Source organism: Barbus barbus (assembly GCF_936440315.1).
Source record: "Barbus barbus genome assembly, chromosome: 4".
NCBI classification, from domain to species: Eukaryota; Metazoa; Chordata; class Actinopteri; order Cypriniformes; family Cyprinidae; genus Barbus; species Barbus barbus.
The window spans coordinates 33,590,977-33,607,946 of NC_136732.1; the positions used below are offsets into that span (position 1 = coordinate 33,590,977).

The window sequence follows — 16,970 nt, forward strand, 5'->3', positions numbered from 1 at the left end:
GTGCGTCTGACAAGGGAGACATACAAAATGTGCAGGGCAGGGGTGATTGCAGGACAGAAAGTATATCTGAAGGTTAAATAAGGATACAGTGGGAAATTGGGAGTTAAAGGGAATTGGTGGGGAAACTGGAGGAGCTGAACACGCAGAGCCAGTGGGTTTTTCCCAAGCTACCTGATGATGGCAGTAATGCACTATTAAGTGTGCTTGCCAATAAAAGAAAAAAGAAGATTGCAGGACAGGTTTGAAAACCAATGCTCTAGGCCAGTGGTTCCCAACCACGTTCTGAGGCTCCCCAACACTGCACATTTTGCATCTCTCCTTTATCTGACACACCCATTTCAGGTCTTGGAGTCTCTACTAATGAGCTGATGATCTGAATCAGGTGTGTTTGATTAAGGAGACATGGGAAACATGCAGTGTTGGGGGGGGGCCTCCAGGATTGTGGTTGGGAACCACTGCTCGAGGCCAGGGGTGTCAAACTCAGTTCCTGGAGGGCCGGAGCCCTTCAGAGTTTAGGTGCAACCCTAATTAAACACACCTGGGGTGCTTAATATCCCTCCTCGCTTCCTCACTCCTCCGTCCTCCATCCTATGACCCGGAAACCGATCGAGCTTAGCCATCTTGAAGGACATCTCAATTCTCTAATTGCACCGTGAGGAGGCGAGGAACGAGGAGTGAGGAGCCTTCCAAAGGAGCTATGAGCGAGGATACACAGGTGTATCCTATGCGGAAGTCTTTTTCATCGAAAAACCTGACGCACGTGTAAATTCTCCTCCCCCTTCTCATCTGTTGTAATAATTTTTAATTTATATTTTACCTTTGCAATTTAAATAAACCATACATGTCATATATTTCAACAGGGCATCTTGCTTTATTAATGTTTATTTTGAAAGTCTTAAAAAACAAACTTTTAACAACATAAGGGCAGATCCATTTTGTGCAGCTGATGACGCTCTAAAGTGATGCTAAAGGGAGCGAGGATATATCATTTCACTTGATTCAATTCCTCCATCCTCGTGTCTTTTATGTGCATCCTTCCCTCGTATCCTGAAGGGGTGGAGCTAAGATGCGAGGAAAGGACGCAAGGAAAGGAAACGAGGATGCACAAATAAGAATTGAGAAGCACCCCTGATCCAGCTAATCACATCCTTCAGGCTTATTTGAAAACTACATGGCTTGTGTGTTGGAACAAATCTCTGCAGGGCTGTGGTCCTCCAGGAACTAAGTATGACATCCCTGCTCTAGGCCAGGGGTAGGCAATGTTGGTCCTGGAGTGCTGCTGTCCTGCAGAGTTTAGCTCCAATCCTAATCAAACACACCTGAACCAGCTAATCAAGGTCTTCAGAATTATTAGGGCTACAAGCAGGTGAGTTGTTTTTTTTTTTTTGTTTTTTTTTTCTTCTTCTTCAGGGTTGGCGCTAAATTCTGCATGACATCGGCACTCCAGGACCGATGTTGCCTATCCCTCCTCTAGGCAGTTCCCAAACCTGTCCTGGAGGCCTCCTGCACCTTTTGTATGTATGTATTTGTAAAATTGGGTGTGTCTAATTAGGGAGAAATACAATATGTGCAGGGCAGGGGGGTCCTCCAGGACTAGTTTGGGAACCACTGCTCTAGGCTATTCCAGATTTTAGGGGCCAATCTGAATGAGCTGAACACGCAGCGCCAGGTGGGACTTTGGGAGATGGGATGGAGCATCATATATGTGTATATGGATGGATGGATGGATCTGTGAGAGAGGCAAGAGGAAAAACTGATTATAAACACATCATGACTGCATAACCACGAAAGTAGGTGGCGATATGCACAAAGAATGCAACATAAGATAGTGTCATGACTATCCCACGAAATTCCCTTCCCATCATGGTCTCCCTGCTCAGACCCCAGCGTGTCCTCCTCACGCCCCTCTCCGCTGCTGACGCGCGGGGCTCACTTCCGGCGACCGCAGTCTGTTGTTGAGTGTACCGTTCTGTCCAGAGTCGGGATGGTACTCATCAAGCAATAGTGAGTGGCTTTTACTGTTTACATTAACTGGCTTCAGTTGCGCTATGTTTACAGTCCGGACTGCCGTATTTCAAGCAATTTTCCATATGGCATAATGTATAGATAATTTAAGCCCGTGATTTGGACGGGCGCTAGCCGCTTAGCCTGCCTGATACAGCATTATAGTGTGTTTAATGGACCGCGTCTCCACCAACGCCGCTATTCATCAACGCATGATAGGATGAGTGTTTAATACGAGTAGCTAATATATTGAGTTCAGACTCCGCTGAGTGTTAAAGTGCCGGTTTATTACAAAATAAAGCGGGGCCAGCTAACGACACGCCCGTTATACAGGCGCGGCGTGATGCAGTGTCCATGATCTGAGAGAAATAATGCTTCAGAGCTGCTTTTAACCTCTGTTTACTTCTCTCTTCAGCCAGGTGCTGTTGCCATGTTCGGTAGAAGAGGTAAGGGTCACTGCTTCTACAGTAACCGGCTGCTGTGTCTTCAGTGCTCAATGGGGGATCTGTGTTCCTGCTTAAGCAAATATTTAGACGGCTATAATGGAGTCAGCAGCACCTCTTCTGCATTACGTTGTTTGTTTCTATTGTGCTGTGGACAGTTGCCATTATTTATGTAACGCTCCCTTGCCCCTCTCTCAGTACCAGGTTGGCCAACTGTACTCGGTTGCAGAGGCCAGTAAGAACAACACAGGGGGAGGAGAAGGCATCGAGGTCCTCCGAAATGAACCTTACGAGAAAGATGGAGAGAAGGGCCAGTACACCCACAAGATCTACCACATACACAGGTGAGAGCATGTGTAAGTAAGACTGTGATGGCAGAACTGTTGTAGGAATGTCTGGCAGTGACCTCTACGGTTTAAGTTACACTTACTATTCTATTGAAAAATACACTACTGTTAAAGGGGTAGTTCACCCAAAAATGAAAATTGTTTATCAACTTACCCCAAGGACATGCAAGATGTAGGTGACTGTTTCTTCAGTAGAACACAAAGATTTTTAACTCCAACCGTTGCAGTCTGTCAGTCAATGGGACTCACAGCTTTGAGAGAAAAAAAAACCTACACCGATAAAACCAAATTAAACCCTGCGGCTCGTGACGATACATTGAGGTCTGAAGACACAAAACAATCGGTCTGTGCAAGAAACTGAACAGTATTTATATCGCTTTTTTACCTCTGATCCGCCTCACGGTCTAACTATCCTGAGCGCGTTCACACAACAGCTGGTGTGTGACAACAACTTTCTTTACGGCGGATCACAGACTTGTGTACATTACCTCAACCTATCTCTCAAATGGACCAATGAGACGATCTACAATCTCAATTAGGAGTGTCAATGGTCCATTTGAGGGATAGGTGGTGGAACAACGATATAAATGTTCAGTTTCTTGCATAGACCGATTGTTTCGTGTCTTTAGACCTCAATGTATCGTCACGAGCCGCAGGGTTTAATTTGGTTGTGGTTTTTTTTTTTCTCTCAAAGCCGTGAGTCCCACTGACTGTTTGACAGCAACTGTTTGATTTTTTTTTTTTAAAGCCGCGAGTCCCACTGACTGCCATTTTATATGACAGACACACAGCAACTGTTTGAGTTAAATCTTCGTTTGTGTTTTACTGGAGAAAGTCACCTACATCTTGCATGCCCTTGGGGTAAGTTGATAAACACAATTTTCATTTTTGGGTGAACTATCCCTTTAACTTGGTTATTTATTAGTTTTTTTTTTTTAAAGAGAAAGTTTAGGTTTTCATTGAATAGTTCAGATGTATCAGTAAAGACTTCTACATTGTTACAAAATGATCCATTTCAAATAAATGCAAGGCTTAAATGCAGGGCTCCGGCACCGTGCTGTATCTCTGGTGTGCAGCGTTTAGCGGAATTTTTGAAAAGGTGCTGATCTCTTAACGGTGACGTTAACTTACCGGTAATTTACCAGTAAAGACTGTATGTGTGCAAGGCGCTAAACTCTTCCCCTGCATATGCTGTGAATTTGAATTGCTCAACGTTCATCTGGAAAAACGGTGTGCATTCTCACTAGATTTGTAACGTAAACAATTTATAAACCTTTGCCAACACCGAATACATCAACCTATCCTATTTCTAAATATGCCATTTATTGTACATCGCGATTTAAAAATAAACGCTTCTGAGTTTGCATGTGGCCAAATATTACAGTAATGGATTTAAACATCGTTTATTCACGCTGTAAAGTGAAACGTCACCAGGCCGTTGGCGCCCTCTGCATGTATTTGTTATAATACATAATGTACTTTAGTTATGGTCATAATGTATAGGCATATTACATTATGTATTTTAAGTGTTCGATTTAAAACCATGCTTTTGACATTTTCATTTGATATTATTATTTCATCAGTTTATATACAAATAATCATATTAAAGCTTGGTTTTCCCTTGGGCCTGTTTGTTACTAAAAAAAAAAATCTGATTACTCCGTTGTCAAAATAATCAGCAGATTACTCGATTACCAAAATAATTAGTTACAGCCCTAGATTAAAATATTTCAAAATGCAGCTGCGTTGTTTTACTTTTTGTAATTGAAAGACCAATATTTTGTCATTGAAAATTTCTTAAAAATAGTATTAAATTGTCTCGTTCTAGTGAAACAAGTATCTGTATTTAGTCATCTCGTGAGCTTAAGTGTATTGTCACACCCCTAGTGTTGATAAGTGGTGATACAGCTCATAATTTTTCAAGTGTATAATATAGCTTTCATTCTTGAGGTCAACCATGTATTCATGAAAAAAATCAGTTTGAGTAAGCAAAGCAATAACTTTGCTATAGTATCCTTTCAAACGTTAAAGTTTCCACATGCAGTCAGGTTTAGGATTTTTTTATTTATTTTGGCTTTAACCCCTGTAATGCTGTTTTTTTTTTTTTTTTTTTTTTTTTTTTTATAATATATATATATATATATAAAAAATACAATGATTGCGCGACAATTCATCTTTGCCATAACAGGAATAAATTGTTTTAAAATATATTCTAATAGAGAATTTATCATTAGTATTATAATACTTATTTCACAATATTCCAGTTTTTGAAAAAATAAATGCAGCCTTGGTGCACGAGACTACTTTCAAAAATATAGAATAATCTTTTGAGCAGTCGTGTATAGGTAAGACTGGAGCAAGTTCCACACTTTACACTGGCTTGGCTTAAAACATAGTTGAACATTGCCTGGCTAAAAAAAATAAAACAATTTGACAAACATGGGACATGTCACATTACATGGGTTAAGTTCTGTGAAATATAAGCAACAAAACCGTTATGAAACGGCAAAGAAATGGTAACATACAAAATTATTAGTACATAAATTGTAATAAAACCATAATTATAACAAAAATGTGTCCCTACCCATATGTATAAAATACTCTCATCCTAAGAACCTTTTTTTTTTTTTCTTTTTTCATTATGTAGTTGACCCCAATTTTTTATTTTCCAAACAAATTATGTTTGAAGTTCAAGTATTCTCATTAATGGCATTGTTTAAGCTAATATACAAAACCACTGTTAGAGAAGACAAGCATTTGTGTAATTGTTCTGAGTCTTATAATTAATGACATGCAGCCCTTGTGTTGACTTCTGTTTTACAACTCTTCACCAGTAATGTTATGAATATTAATTGTCTTTTACAGCAAGGTTCCTGGTTTTATTCAGATGTTTGCTCCTGAAGGAGCCCTGGTTTTTCATGAGAAGGCCTGGAACGCCTACCCATATTGTCGCACTAGTTAGTAAATACTAATTATTATGTGCATGTGTGAGTAAATGATTATATGAATGAATGTATAATTCTACCCTTTTCTTTTGCATTTAATGCGTTGTTTAATTGCTGATCTATACAAAAATCCCTTTTCTCATCGTCAATATCGTTGTTCTCTTCATTCCCACAACTGAATCGATCATGGAACACCGCAGTTGTTACAGTAAGTGTGTTTTTGAAGACTACTCACAGGTTGTATTTGCTGAATCAGTTTAGTCCGCATGTCTCACTGTTTTGATCTAAACGCTGTATTAAAAATGTATTCAGTTTGTAAAGCTCTCCTTGTGCTTTTTGCTTTTCAGAATGAATACATGAAGGATGATTTTTTCATTAAGATTGAAACTTGGCATAAACCAGACACGGGGACAACTGAGAATGTGAGTGTTAATACAGTTCATCAGCACCTTTTACATGATGCCAAATAACTTTCAACCGGAGTGTCTTCCTATTTATTTATTTTTTTAGTCTGCGTGTAGCATAAATGCAATAGTTAATAAAAGGCATTAGAATCTGCTGTTTTTAATTAAGATGGATGGTTGATGAATGAACTTGTGCCTTAGATTTGAAGTAACATTGTAATTTTGATAAGACTTTCCTGTATTATGGACTTCACGATCTTTAATTACCAAGTTTACCCATTGTCCCTATGATTACTGGCTTTATTCACAGTTGATGCTAGAAAAGAGTCTGACTTGCCTTGTTTGTTCATACAAACGTTATTTGATCCTGTTGTATGAAAACGGCGATTTGAGCGTAAATCCCACTGAAACGGTCTTTATTTTAATGCTCTATTTTTCCTCTCATGCAGCCTCATTGTCTTCCCCCTGAGGAGTGGGAGGATATGGAGATTGTGCCGATCGATATAGCTGATCGCTCTCAGGTGGATGATGTGGTGAGTTGAATTAGAAAAGTTCATTTCTGTGAAACTGTAGATCCAGAATTTGTTTTAGTGCTGAAGACGCTCTTCAGTCTTAATCTTATTCTACTTCATGTTGAGTTCATTAAAATCCTGCAGATTTAAATTAAATCACAAACGCAGATTCGTCTATTGACCTACTGTTTTGCTTTATTTCTTCTCTTCCTTCCTCATCCACTCCCATTCATCCCTCCATCTGTTTCATTCGTCTGTCAGGACTATAAACCAGAAGAGGACCCTGCTATCTACCACTCGGAGAAAACTGGCAGAGGACCTCTAGGACCTGAATGGAAGGTACACATATTCACATGTATGCATTTTAAAACCCAACAGGTCTTTTGTTAGACCTTAGCGAGCTGCCTTGATGAATGCTACTTATATAGGAAACGCGGTTCCATAGGTTTGGTCACATTTTGGTGAATTTTTGCAAGGAGTAAGCTCCTTTGCCCATCGTCAATAGTGTAGTGAGTGACCTATGATGCACAGCACACACAGAATTCACTTTCACACCAAATCCACGTGGGGAAATCTCTTGCCTCATGCAAAATTCCAGATCGTGTGGATTTCTATTGAAATATCTGGATTTTTGTCTGTGAAAAATTCAATGAACAACCGTAAACTGTGACTGCTGCACCTTAAGGCAGCATCCTACAAATTTGTTAATGGGTGAAGATCCTTTATGCCTGATTTGGTTAGATTTTTGTTCATCAAAGGTAATTTTATTTTTTTTCTGTCTTATTTTTTTTTTTTTTACTTAATTCTCGACTTAAATATATCTGTGGTGGCTAACATGGTAGTATTACAGTAAACTTTTTATTGATAGTTTTAAAGACTGAAAGATTATTTGAATCAACATTTCTCTTGCCTGGCATGGCTAATGTTGTCATTCAGTCTTTTATGCACAGTTTCTGTTCACATTGATTTGTATTGAACTATCCAAATGAGTGATCATCTACAAAATCTTTTCCTCTGTCTCTTCCAGAAAGAGCTTCATAATGGTAACTGTCCCTACATGACAGCGTACAAGCTGGTGACGGTTCATTTTCGCTGGTGGGGTCTGCAGGGACGTGTGGAGAACTTCATTCATAAGGTGATCCATCAGCACCGAAGATTTCAATATGGCACCAGCACAGAAAGGCTCCTCTTTCTCTTTTATACTGTACTAGTTGACTTTCACCAACAGCTCATCGGAGTCAGAGAAATGTTTCTATCACGCGTCCCTGTAGATACTGACGGATTAAAAAAAAAGAGGACCAAGTATTATCGGCATAAACCACTAAAAAAGGGGAATATCCATCCCTGAACTGCTAAATTTTTACATCAGAAACAAATGCTATCATATTGGCATTGGATTACATAAAGACTATGCAACAGAGACATGTTCTTATTACAGATTCAAAGTCCTGTCTTCAAGCAGTGTCATCAAAAATGATCATCTAGTACTTTTTACAAACTGCTGGAACTACAGGGTCATAAATATAATATCTGGTTTTGTTGGATGCCTGGGCACTGTTGAATGACAGCAAATGAGGAAACGGACACTGCCACAAAAGAGGGCTTTATCAGCAGACCTCAATTTGCTCAATACCTCCTATGGAACTAAAGCCAATAATTCATTTCTATATTAATAACAAACAAAATGGAATGTGTATACTGTGAAGTATGAACAAACTACATGAAACCAGAAACCCTGTGAGAAACCTTTTTACTCCGTTAACACTTATGAAGAAATGTGAAACCAAATATAATTTATAGTTTTTAGCAAAAATAGATTAATCGTTAGCAAGGTAGTTTTAGATGTGGGGGAGGATTAAGGGGTATAAAATAGTCATGCAGGCATTAATGTCCTTTTTATATGTACTAATAAACAAGCAATAAGCTGGTAACTAACAAGCAACTGATTAATATTGCGAATTGGTCCCTAAACTAAAGTTTACCCAAATTGTCTCATCATGAAAATAGCCCCAGAAGCTGGTGTAGTGTTAGAAATCAAACAAGCAATGCTGTACTATTTTGAGAACTTTTGATTTGACCGCTCTCGTCAGGTCTTTATTCATGCTGTTGTACTAATGTCAACCCCCATCTCTCTCTCTCTCTCTGTGTTTGAGTAGCAGGAGAAAAGGCTTTTCACTAATTTCCATCGGCAGCTCTTTTGTTGGCTGGACCGCTGGGTGGACCTCACTATGGATGACATTCGTAGGATGGAGGAAGAAACACAGAGGGAGCTGGACCAGGTGTGTGTTTCTGCAGAAACCATGCAATGCAGTTCTTCCCACATCAGCAGAATGACTGCAGGAAATTCTAAACGGAGAAGATTAATGGAGATTATTTGTACCTGCAATTACAGTCTTACCTGTTTTGTGACGACAGCTAGATTTGGGTAGTTTTGATGTTTTTGAAAAGTCACCTGTGTGCTCACCAAGGCTGCATTTATTCGATCAAAAATACAGTAATTTCTTCTTTTCTCTATTTATACTGAATGTAGTTTTTATTTAAATTTTTTTTCCTAGCTTGCTTTATAACACTTTACGATGTTTCCTCATTTAACTTTAGGTAACTACATTAGAAGTACTTCTAATTGTTAGTTCATGTTATCTAAGCTACTTAATATCAACGTTTACTAATAAATTCAAATTAAAAGTTAAAATGAACTGACGAGGTTATTTTTATTAGCTAATGTTAATCAAAGATTAATAAATACTTTAACAAATTTACTGCTCCTTGTTAATTTTAGTTAATGCATTAACGAACACTGACTAATGAAATCTTACTGTAAAGTGTTACTGAAACTTGTTAAAAACAGATGTGCTGATATTTTTGTGGAAAATCACGATACATTTTTTCTTTGAATAGAAAAGAACGTTAAAATAGAAATTTGTGACAGTAAATGTCTTTACTGTCAATTTTGATTCAATGTGTCCTCATTGAATAAGTGTTTAAAAAAAAAAAAAAAAATCTTTGCACAAACGTAATGGTAGTTGCATGCGACTGATTATTAAATCTGTTTTCATTTTCAGATGCGTAGCCAAGGGTCTGTGCGAGGGATGAAGGCAGGCGAGGACTAGGGAGAGCCAAAAAAGAAACACCATAGGGGCTACTTTTTTTATTTTACCACCTCCAGTCCTCATGGCCAATCACAATGTGCCACATCAAGCCTTTCTTCCAAACAGGAAACTGTCATCCCTTACCCAGGACATGTCCATTACCATGAGTGTGAATGTGTTTAAGCGAATGTGCACAGTATGCATGTGTATCCGTGGTTTGTGCAGTCTGACTTTAAACCTCATCATTTGCTGCCAAATTCGTTTGGATTCACTTAAGCGATGTTAAGTGATACCGGCATTTCTTTTTATATAATTATTATAACTGTTTAATGGTTTTTGGTTCATTTTGCAACCATCAGCTTTTTACTGAGTACGCCAGTGAAGTAACGAATCCCAAGCCCGTTCCACAAAGTCTGAGGAAACATTTCACTACATGTATTTTGACCATAAATAAATGACTAAGTAATTTACTTCTTAATTCTGTTAAATTTGTCATGTTCAGGAAGTATCGGTGGAACTTGTATATGCCTCAAGAGGTAGGATCACTGATGTCAGAATAAAGAGTAATTGAGATTAAAGGGAAACGGAAGGCTTGTTAAACTCATGCGGTTTGAAGCATAACGGTTTTCTGGTTTTAGTTACGTGGTCTTTTGGTTTTGGTTCTGCACTGATTGCAGTGTGATGTCATTGAGAGCAGTGGATGGATATGGTTTCATTTTTAAACTGAGTGTAAGAGCCTTGAAACCCCTCCCACTTTTGACTGACATGCCACAGGCCACGCCCCTCTGTTCAGTTGAGGATGGTCTGAATTTTTGGAGAATGAAGTACAATTTACAATACTGTAACAAATAAAAGAAAACATCATTGACTACCATGACCTGTTTGCATCGGTTTCTTCTGCACCGTTTGTGGTTTATATTGAGCTTTTGGTCTTTTTAAATTGCAAGCTATGTTTCTATAGAGTAATAAGCATGATTTAACTATAAATAATGAATCATTACTTGATTGAAATTATTTTTATTCATCTCTTTTGCCTGTAACGAAACTGAAAATAAAGCATGTTGCCATTTATGCGAGTTTAGATAAATCCTCAATCTGGTTATGGCACCTTTTATAGAGGTCTGGGTAGAGAACGAGTTGAGGAATCAAAACGGAAGCGGTCCGATATTTAGCGTTAATGTTATTAATGGATGGGACGTTGATGCAATTCAGGCTAGGGAAAAATTGGTAATAAGTAGTGAGAGAATTTGTCATTTTATGTATTTTATATTCAGTAAGAGTGGAGAGATGCCCCCCACTTTTTTTGAAACAAAGAAACAAAACTATATCAAATTGTGACACTAAAGTCTTCCCTCACGCACAAGAAAAGGGGTTCTTCAGTGGTTCTTTAGGCTGGTTGAGGTGCTATATACAGGTGCATATAAAAAAATTTGAATATCATAAACTGCTTTTTTTTTTCTAACTTATTTCAAAAAGTGAAACTTTCATATATATTTTAGATTCTTTACATGTAAAGACATTTCAAAAGTTTTTGTTTTAATTTTGGTGATTAGTTTACAGCTCATGAAAGTCAAAAATAAGTATCTCAAAATATTAGAATATTTACTAAGATCAATCAAAAAAAGGATTTGCAAAACAGAAAAGTTCAAGTTCTTTACAGTAGGTTCATTTATGCACTCAATACTTGGTCAGGGCTCCTTTAGCACAAACTCCAGCATCAGTGAGGAATGGCATGGAAGCGATCAGCCTGTGGCTCTGCTGAGGCACTATTGAGCCTTTAGATCGTCTGGATTGTTAGATCGACTGGTTCTCATCTTTCTCTTGAAAATATCCCATAGATTACATATGGGGTTCAGGTCAGGCATGTTGGCTGGCCAATCAAGCACAGTAATATCATGGTCAGTAAAGCACTTAGAAGTGGTTTTGGCAGTGTGGACAGGTGCTAAAGTCCTGCTGGAAAAGCAAATCAGCTTCTCCATAAAGCTTGACAGCAGATGCAAGGATAAAGTGCTCCAAAATCTCCTGGTAGACGGCTGCATTGACTCTGGACTTGATAAAACACAATGGACCAATAGCAGCAGACGTCACAGCAGCCCAAATCATCACTGACTGTGGAAACTTCACACTGGACTTCAAGCAGCTTGGATTCTGTGCCTCTCCACTCTTCCTCCAGACTCCAGACATTGATTTCCAAATTAAATACAAAATTTTAATTTATCTGAAAAGAGGACTTTGGACCACTGAGCAACAGTCCAGTTCTTTTTCTCTTTAGCCCAGGTAAGACGCTTCTGACGTTGTCTCTGTTTCAGAAGTGGCTTGGTAGCCCTTTTCCTGAAGACGTCTGAGCTGGTGACTCTTGATGCACTGACTCCAGCTTCAGTCCACTCCTTGTGAAGCTCTAAGTGTTTGAATCAGCTTTGCTTGACATTATTCTCAAGCTTGCGGTCATTCCTGTTGCTTGTGCACCTTTTCCAACCCAATTTCTTCCTTCCAGTCAACTTTGCATTTAATATGCTTTGATACAGCACTCCTTGAACAGCCACACCTTTCAGTAATGACCCTCTGTGACTTGCCCTCTCTGTGGAGGGTGTCAATGATTGGCTTCTGGACCATTGCCAAGTCAGCAGTGTTCCCCATTATTGTGGTTTCAAAGAACAAGACATACCCAGAATTTATACTGAAGGGATGGTCATTTAATGAAACTCAAATATAAATATTCTAATATATTGAGATATTGGATTTTGACTTTCTTGAGCTGTAAGCTCTAATCATCAAAATTAAAACAAAAAAAAACTTTTGAAATGTCTTACTTTACATGCTATGAATGTAAAATATATATGAAAGTTTCACTTTTTGAAATAAGTTACAAAAAATGCAGTTTTTCACGATATTCAAATTTTTGGAGATGCAGCTGCCATACAAAGAAACCGTGAAGCCGCTGTATCCACCTTTTTCTTGCTGTTAGAGTGGGAGTGGCCATTTGTAAATTCTATGGGTCTAGTCTCCGGTCTGATCTACGTCCAGCTATTTTTAGATGTACAAAACAGTTTGTTTTGCTGCTTGATATTGATAATTGGTGTGTCTTTCTTACCATATTATTTTAATGTATTATACTATTTATGAACACACTGGTTTGTAACGTTAGTGCAAACAGCTTTACCATTTACTGCATGTTGTTATTCTTCTCGTTATTTACCCCGGAAGTCTCACCCATAGGCTTACTTCCACGTTGAAGAAAAAGGTGGATAGTTCTTTAAAGGTTCTCTAACTCTCTCTTAGTTTAATTGGATATAGAATTAAAAATGACTTTAAAATACAGGGTATTTTCTGAAGATAGGATGGTTCTCAACCTTTTTGCCCCTAAGGTCCCCGTATAAGGAAATATTCCAGCGCCCCAGCCCATGCAAGATTTTTTGACCTCAGAAAAGTATAAGTGATTCAAAACAGCTTTTGCCATAAACCTTTTTCACATTTTCGTGTTTCTCAGCAGCGGAAGTCGTCATTTGGGTAAACTTAGACAACAGTGAGTAGGAGAGTACCACAAAAATATTTTTTGCATTTCCATTTCCTTAAATAGCAAAATCTCCACGATAGTGTTTTCAGGACTTTCAATCAAAGGAAAATAATTGAGAGAGACTGATAACGGCAGTCAAAAGAGAGAATGCCAAATTGACCATTTTTACGTAGAGAGGGCATAAAACTGCACACTCACTTGCAAATAAGCTTCTTTATTTTACCAAGGTTTTTGCAGAATCGTTGGTAAAATAAAGAAGCTTATTTGTAAGTGAGTGTGTGGTTGTATTGTATGTCCTCTCTACTCAATTTTGGTGTCTAGTGTTAACTAGTTTTATTTTAATTTTTTTGTAATTTGATGCAATGGTGATACACAAAGTATAGTGTTATAAATGTACATAAAAAAAAAAAAAAAAACTTTCGAGGATTTACAATGCTGATGACCATTGAAACACGTCATCACAGTTTTGTGGAAAGGGTCCATTGTCGTAAATTCCCATTCACAGCAAACATATGAGAGTGGAGTTATATATCTGAAATCTAAGAAGAAGAATGAGGTTCCTCTTATGGTTCTGCATAACACCTTCAAAGATATGTGCTATATAGCATAGCACTTAAAATTCCCCATGCAGTGTACCACTTTTAGTGCTATTTTGCACCATTTTTGTTTAGAGGTGAACAGGTGAAGAGACTGAGCAGAACAAAAAACCTGTTATATCATAATTTTAAGCAGTTTAAGAACAGAAAACACCCTGCTTTAAATACTGGATTAAATGCACACAATGAGTGGAAGACAGAAGGAGAGTGGGATGGATAAATGTGAGATTATGTAGCGTCAGAGGAAAAAATGCCTATATAGTGGGATTAAATAATAAAAATAAATAAATAAGAAAACCGGTCAGCATTATGTAATGTCTTTATGGATTCCCCAGACATGCTCTGACTCCATGTCTGCTCCAGCCAGGGCGACCTAATGTTTATCATCTGTTATCATAGGACCCACTTTTCATAGGACCCACAATTTTTAGACATATTTGAAATGGCTTACATGTAGCGATTTACTCTGAAATCATACATGCTATTGTTTTAAGTCCTGGTGTTTCCTAAGTATTTTGGACTATGCAATGATAAAAATATTTGGGGTTTGGCTTCCTTTATTTTACTTGATTTGATAGGAAATACTAATAAGGATGAAATGTTATATTTGTATGAATAATCCTTTAATATGGTCTAAAAAAGGTTGACAATAGTTTAGATTTAATGACGGCAAATGCCAAGTTTATCAAGAATAAGAATGACTTGCCTGAATAAACACCTAATTTGCTGTATCTTAATAGTTAGTATAAGTTTAGGTGGGGCAGGATTTAAGAATCTAAAATATGGTCATGCAGAATAAGGCATTAATATGTGGTTTATAATTACTACTAAATAACCAATATAATTTGCATACTAGTTAATAGTGAGAATTGGTCCTTAAAATAAAGTGTTACCTTTTTTTAAACAACTGACCTGAGACACAATTTTCTCTGTAGACCACACACACACACACACACACACACACAAAATATATTAAATATAAAACAAAGTTAAAACTAAAAAGTAGAATGAGTTCCAAAAGTCTACTAGTTAAAATTTTATTTGCAATTTTTTAATTGTATGCATTATTTTGCAATTTAATAGATTTATTTACTACATAGACAGATGTATTATGCTTATGCTTATGCTTATGCTTATGCTTATTTGATTAGTGACCTAGAAATAGTGCAGAATATTTCTAATTTATTTTATTTCAGATGATAACATCAAGGCTATAATCTTTATGCCTCCATGGATACCACACCCATACATAATCCTAAATACCTTATTCATAAACATTTAAATAATCACATCAGAGCAAATAAGCCTTCTAAGCTATATGATTTACTAGGAACCCTGGAACAAATGCACTGGTTATGATGTAATGTTGTCTAAGTCTGTGCATGTGTTTGCATTTCTCCCAGTTGCACTTCAAGAGAAACAGATCGGTGACAGACCGGATATTATTAATGGTTTAGCAAGGTCTTTCAGCACATCTGGCACAGAGGTTTATCTGCCAGCCTAAATCAGGAACAATAGATGATTTTAATTACAGGTCAGAAGATATTTGTTGTTTGCTGTATTTAAAGATGTTGCAAGGTTTTGGATATAGACAAGGTATACTAAGCATGCTGACTGCACAGAGGTTCATCACGGAGCAGATGTTTTAACAGCAGCACAGGCTTAGCAGATCAGCTAGAGAAGCGTGAGCTGAGCAGATTTGTCGTGGAGTTCGTGGAAATACGTGATCAGCTGACGAGGTTAAAGGGATTAGTGGACTGCAGGATTTGATTATATTTATTATTGTATTTTGTTTGCCAGTGGTCTCTACTTCAATGCATATTTTCAGGCCATAGTGCAATGCACAAACCCCAATGATCTGTGTCAGTGTTGAGATTATTGGTCTAATGCAGAATGTTCTTTTGTGTAGCTGTTCACTTAAACAGATATTTCACTTTTTATTTTGAACTTTACACTTTGTATCAAAATGATGGATCATCTCTCACAGGTCATTATTCTCATAAGATATTTTGTGTCTGTGTTCCACATAAGAAAAAAACTAAGTTTTGGGGTAAATTATCTTTAAATAATAAAAAAGTATATTCAAATAAAATTATTTATTCTACTCGTTTATTTGTATAGCACTTTATTATATATTGTGACGAGTGTCCCGAGCACTCATCAGCGTTGCCCTGGAGAAGGAAACGAAACACCTGCACTCGCTCATCACGGCTGGATCGGCCACACCTGTGAGCTCTCCTTGTCGCGTGATTCTTCCACCCTGTCACTATATATATATATATATATATATATATATATATATATATACACACACACACACACATACATACATACACACACTCACTCACTGGCCACTTTATTAAGTACACCTTGCTTAGTATCGGGTTGGACCCCCTTTTGCCTTCAGAACTGCCTTAATTCTTCATGGCATAGATTCAACAAGGTGTTGGAAACATTCCTCAGAGATTTTGGTCCATATTGACATGATAGCATCACGCAGTTGCTGCAGATTTGTCGTCTGCACATCCATGATGCGAATCTCCCGTTCCACCACATCCCAAAGGTGCTCTGTTGGATTGAGATCTGGTGACTGTGGAGGCCATTTGAGTAAAGTGAACTCATTGTCATGTTCAAGAAACCAGTCTGAGATGATTTGAACTTTGTGACATGGTGCATTATCCTGCTGGAAGTAGCCATCAGAAGATGGGTACACTGTAATCATAAAGGGATGGACATGGTCAGCAACAATACTCAGGTAGGCTGTGGCGTTTAAACGATGCTCAATTGGTACTAAGGGGCCCAAAGTGTGCCAAGAAAATATCTCCCACACCATTACACCACCACCACCAGCCTGAACTGTTGAGACAAGGCAGGATGGATCCATGCTTTCATGTTCTTTATGCCAAATTCTGACTCTACCATCTGAACGTTGCAGCAGAAATCGAGACTCATCAGACCAGGCAACGTTTTTACAATCTTCTATTGTCCAATTTTGGTGAGCCTGTGCGAATTGTAGCCTCCATTTCCTGTTCTTAGCTGACAGGAGCGGCACCCGGTGTGGTCTTCTGCTGCTGTAGCCCATCTGCTTGTGCGTTCAGAGATGGTATTCTGCATAC

The 16,970-nt window shown here is 38.0% G+C and overlaps 1 protein-coding gene across 1 annotated transcript; it reads left to right on the plus strand.

The window, feature by feature from the left end:
* Positions 1-1,947: 1,947 nt before the first annotated feature.
* On the plus strand, positions 1,948-10,619 carry LOC306865659 (phosphatidylinositol transfer protein beta isoform-like). Its single transcript, XM_079410395.1, has 11 exons — positions 1,948-2,004; positions 2,420-2,450; positions 2,646-2,791; positions 5,660-5,751; positions 5,940-5,947; positions 6,087-6,161; positions 6,593-6,676; positions 6,917-6,994; positions 7,683-7,790; positions 8,812-8,934; positions 9,718-10,619. Exons 1-11 carry the CDS (start codon positions 1,985-1,987, stop codon positions 9,763-9,765), a joined length of 813 nt encoding a protein of 270 aa, XP_079266521.1. The 5' UTR covers positions 1,948-1,984; the 3' UTR covers positions 9,766-10,619.
* The last annotated feature ends 6,351 nt before the right edge of the window (positions 10,620-16,970 follow it).

Excerpts from the sequence above, each read along its gene's own strand:
- LOC306865659 (XM_079410395.1), top strand. The coding sequence starts at position 1,985 with ATGGTACTCATCAAGCAATA. Across the intron at positions 2,792-5,659 it reads AAGATCTACCACATACACAG|CAAGGTTCCTGGTTTTATTC; the intron begins GTGAGAGCATGT and ends TGTCTTTTACAG. Across the intron at positions 8,935-9,717 it reads CACAGAGGGAGCTGGACCAG|ATGCGTAGCCAAGGGTCTGT; the intron begins GTGTGTGTTTCT and ends TTTCATTTTCAG.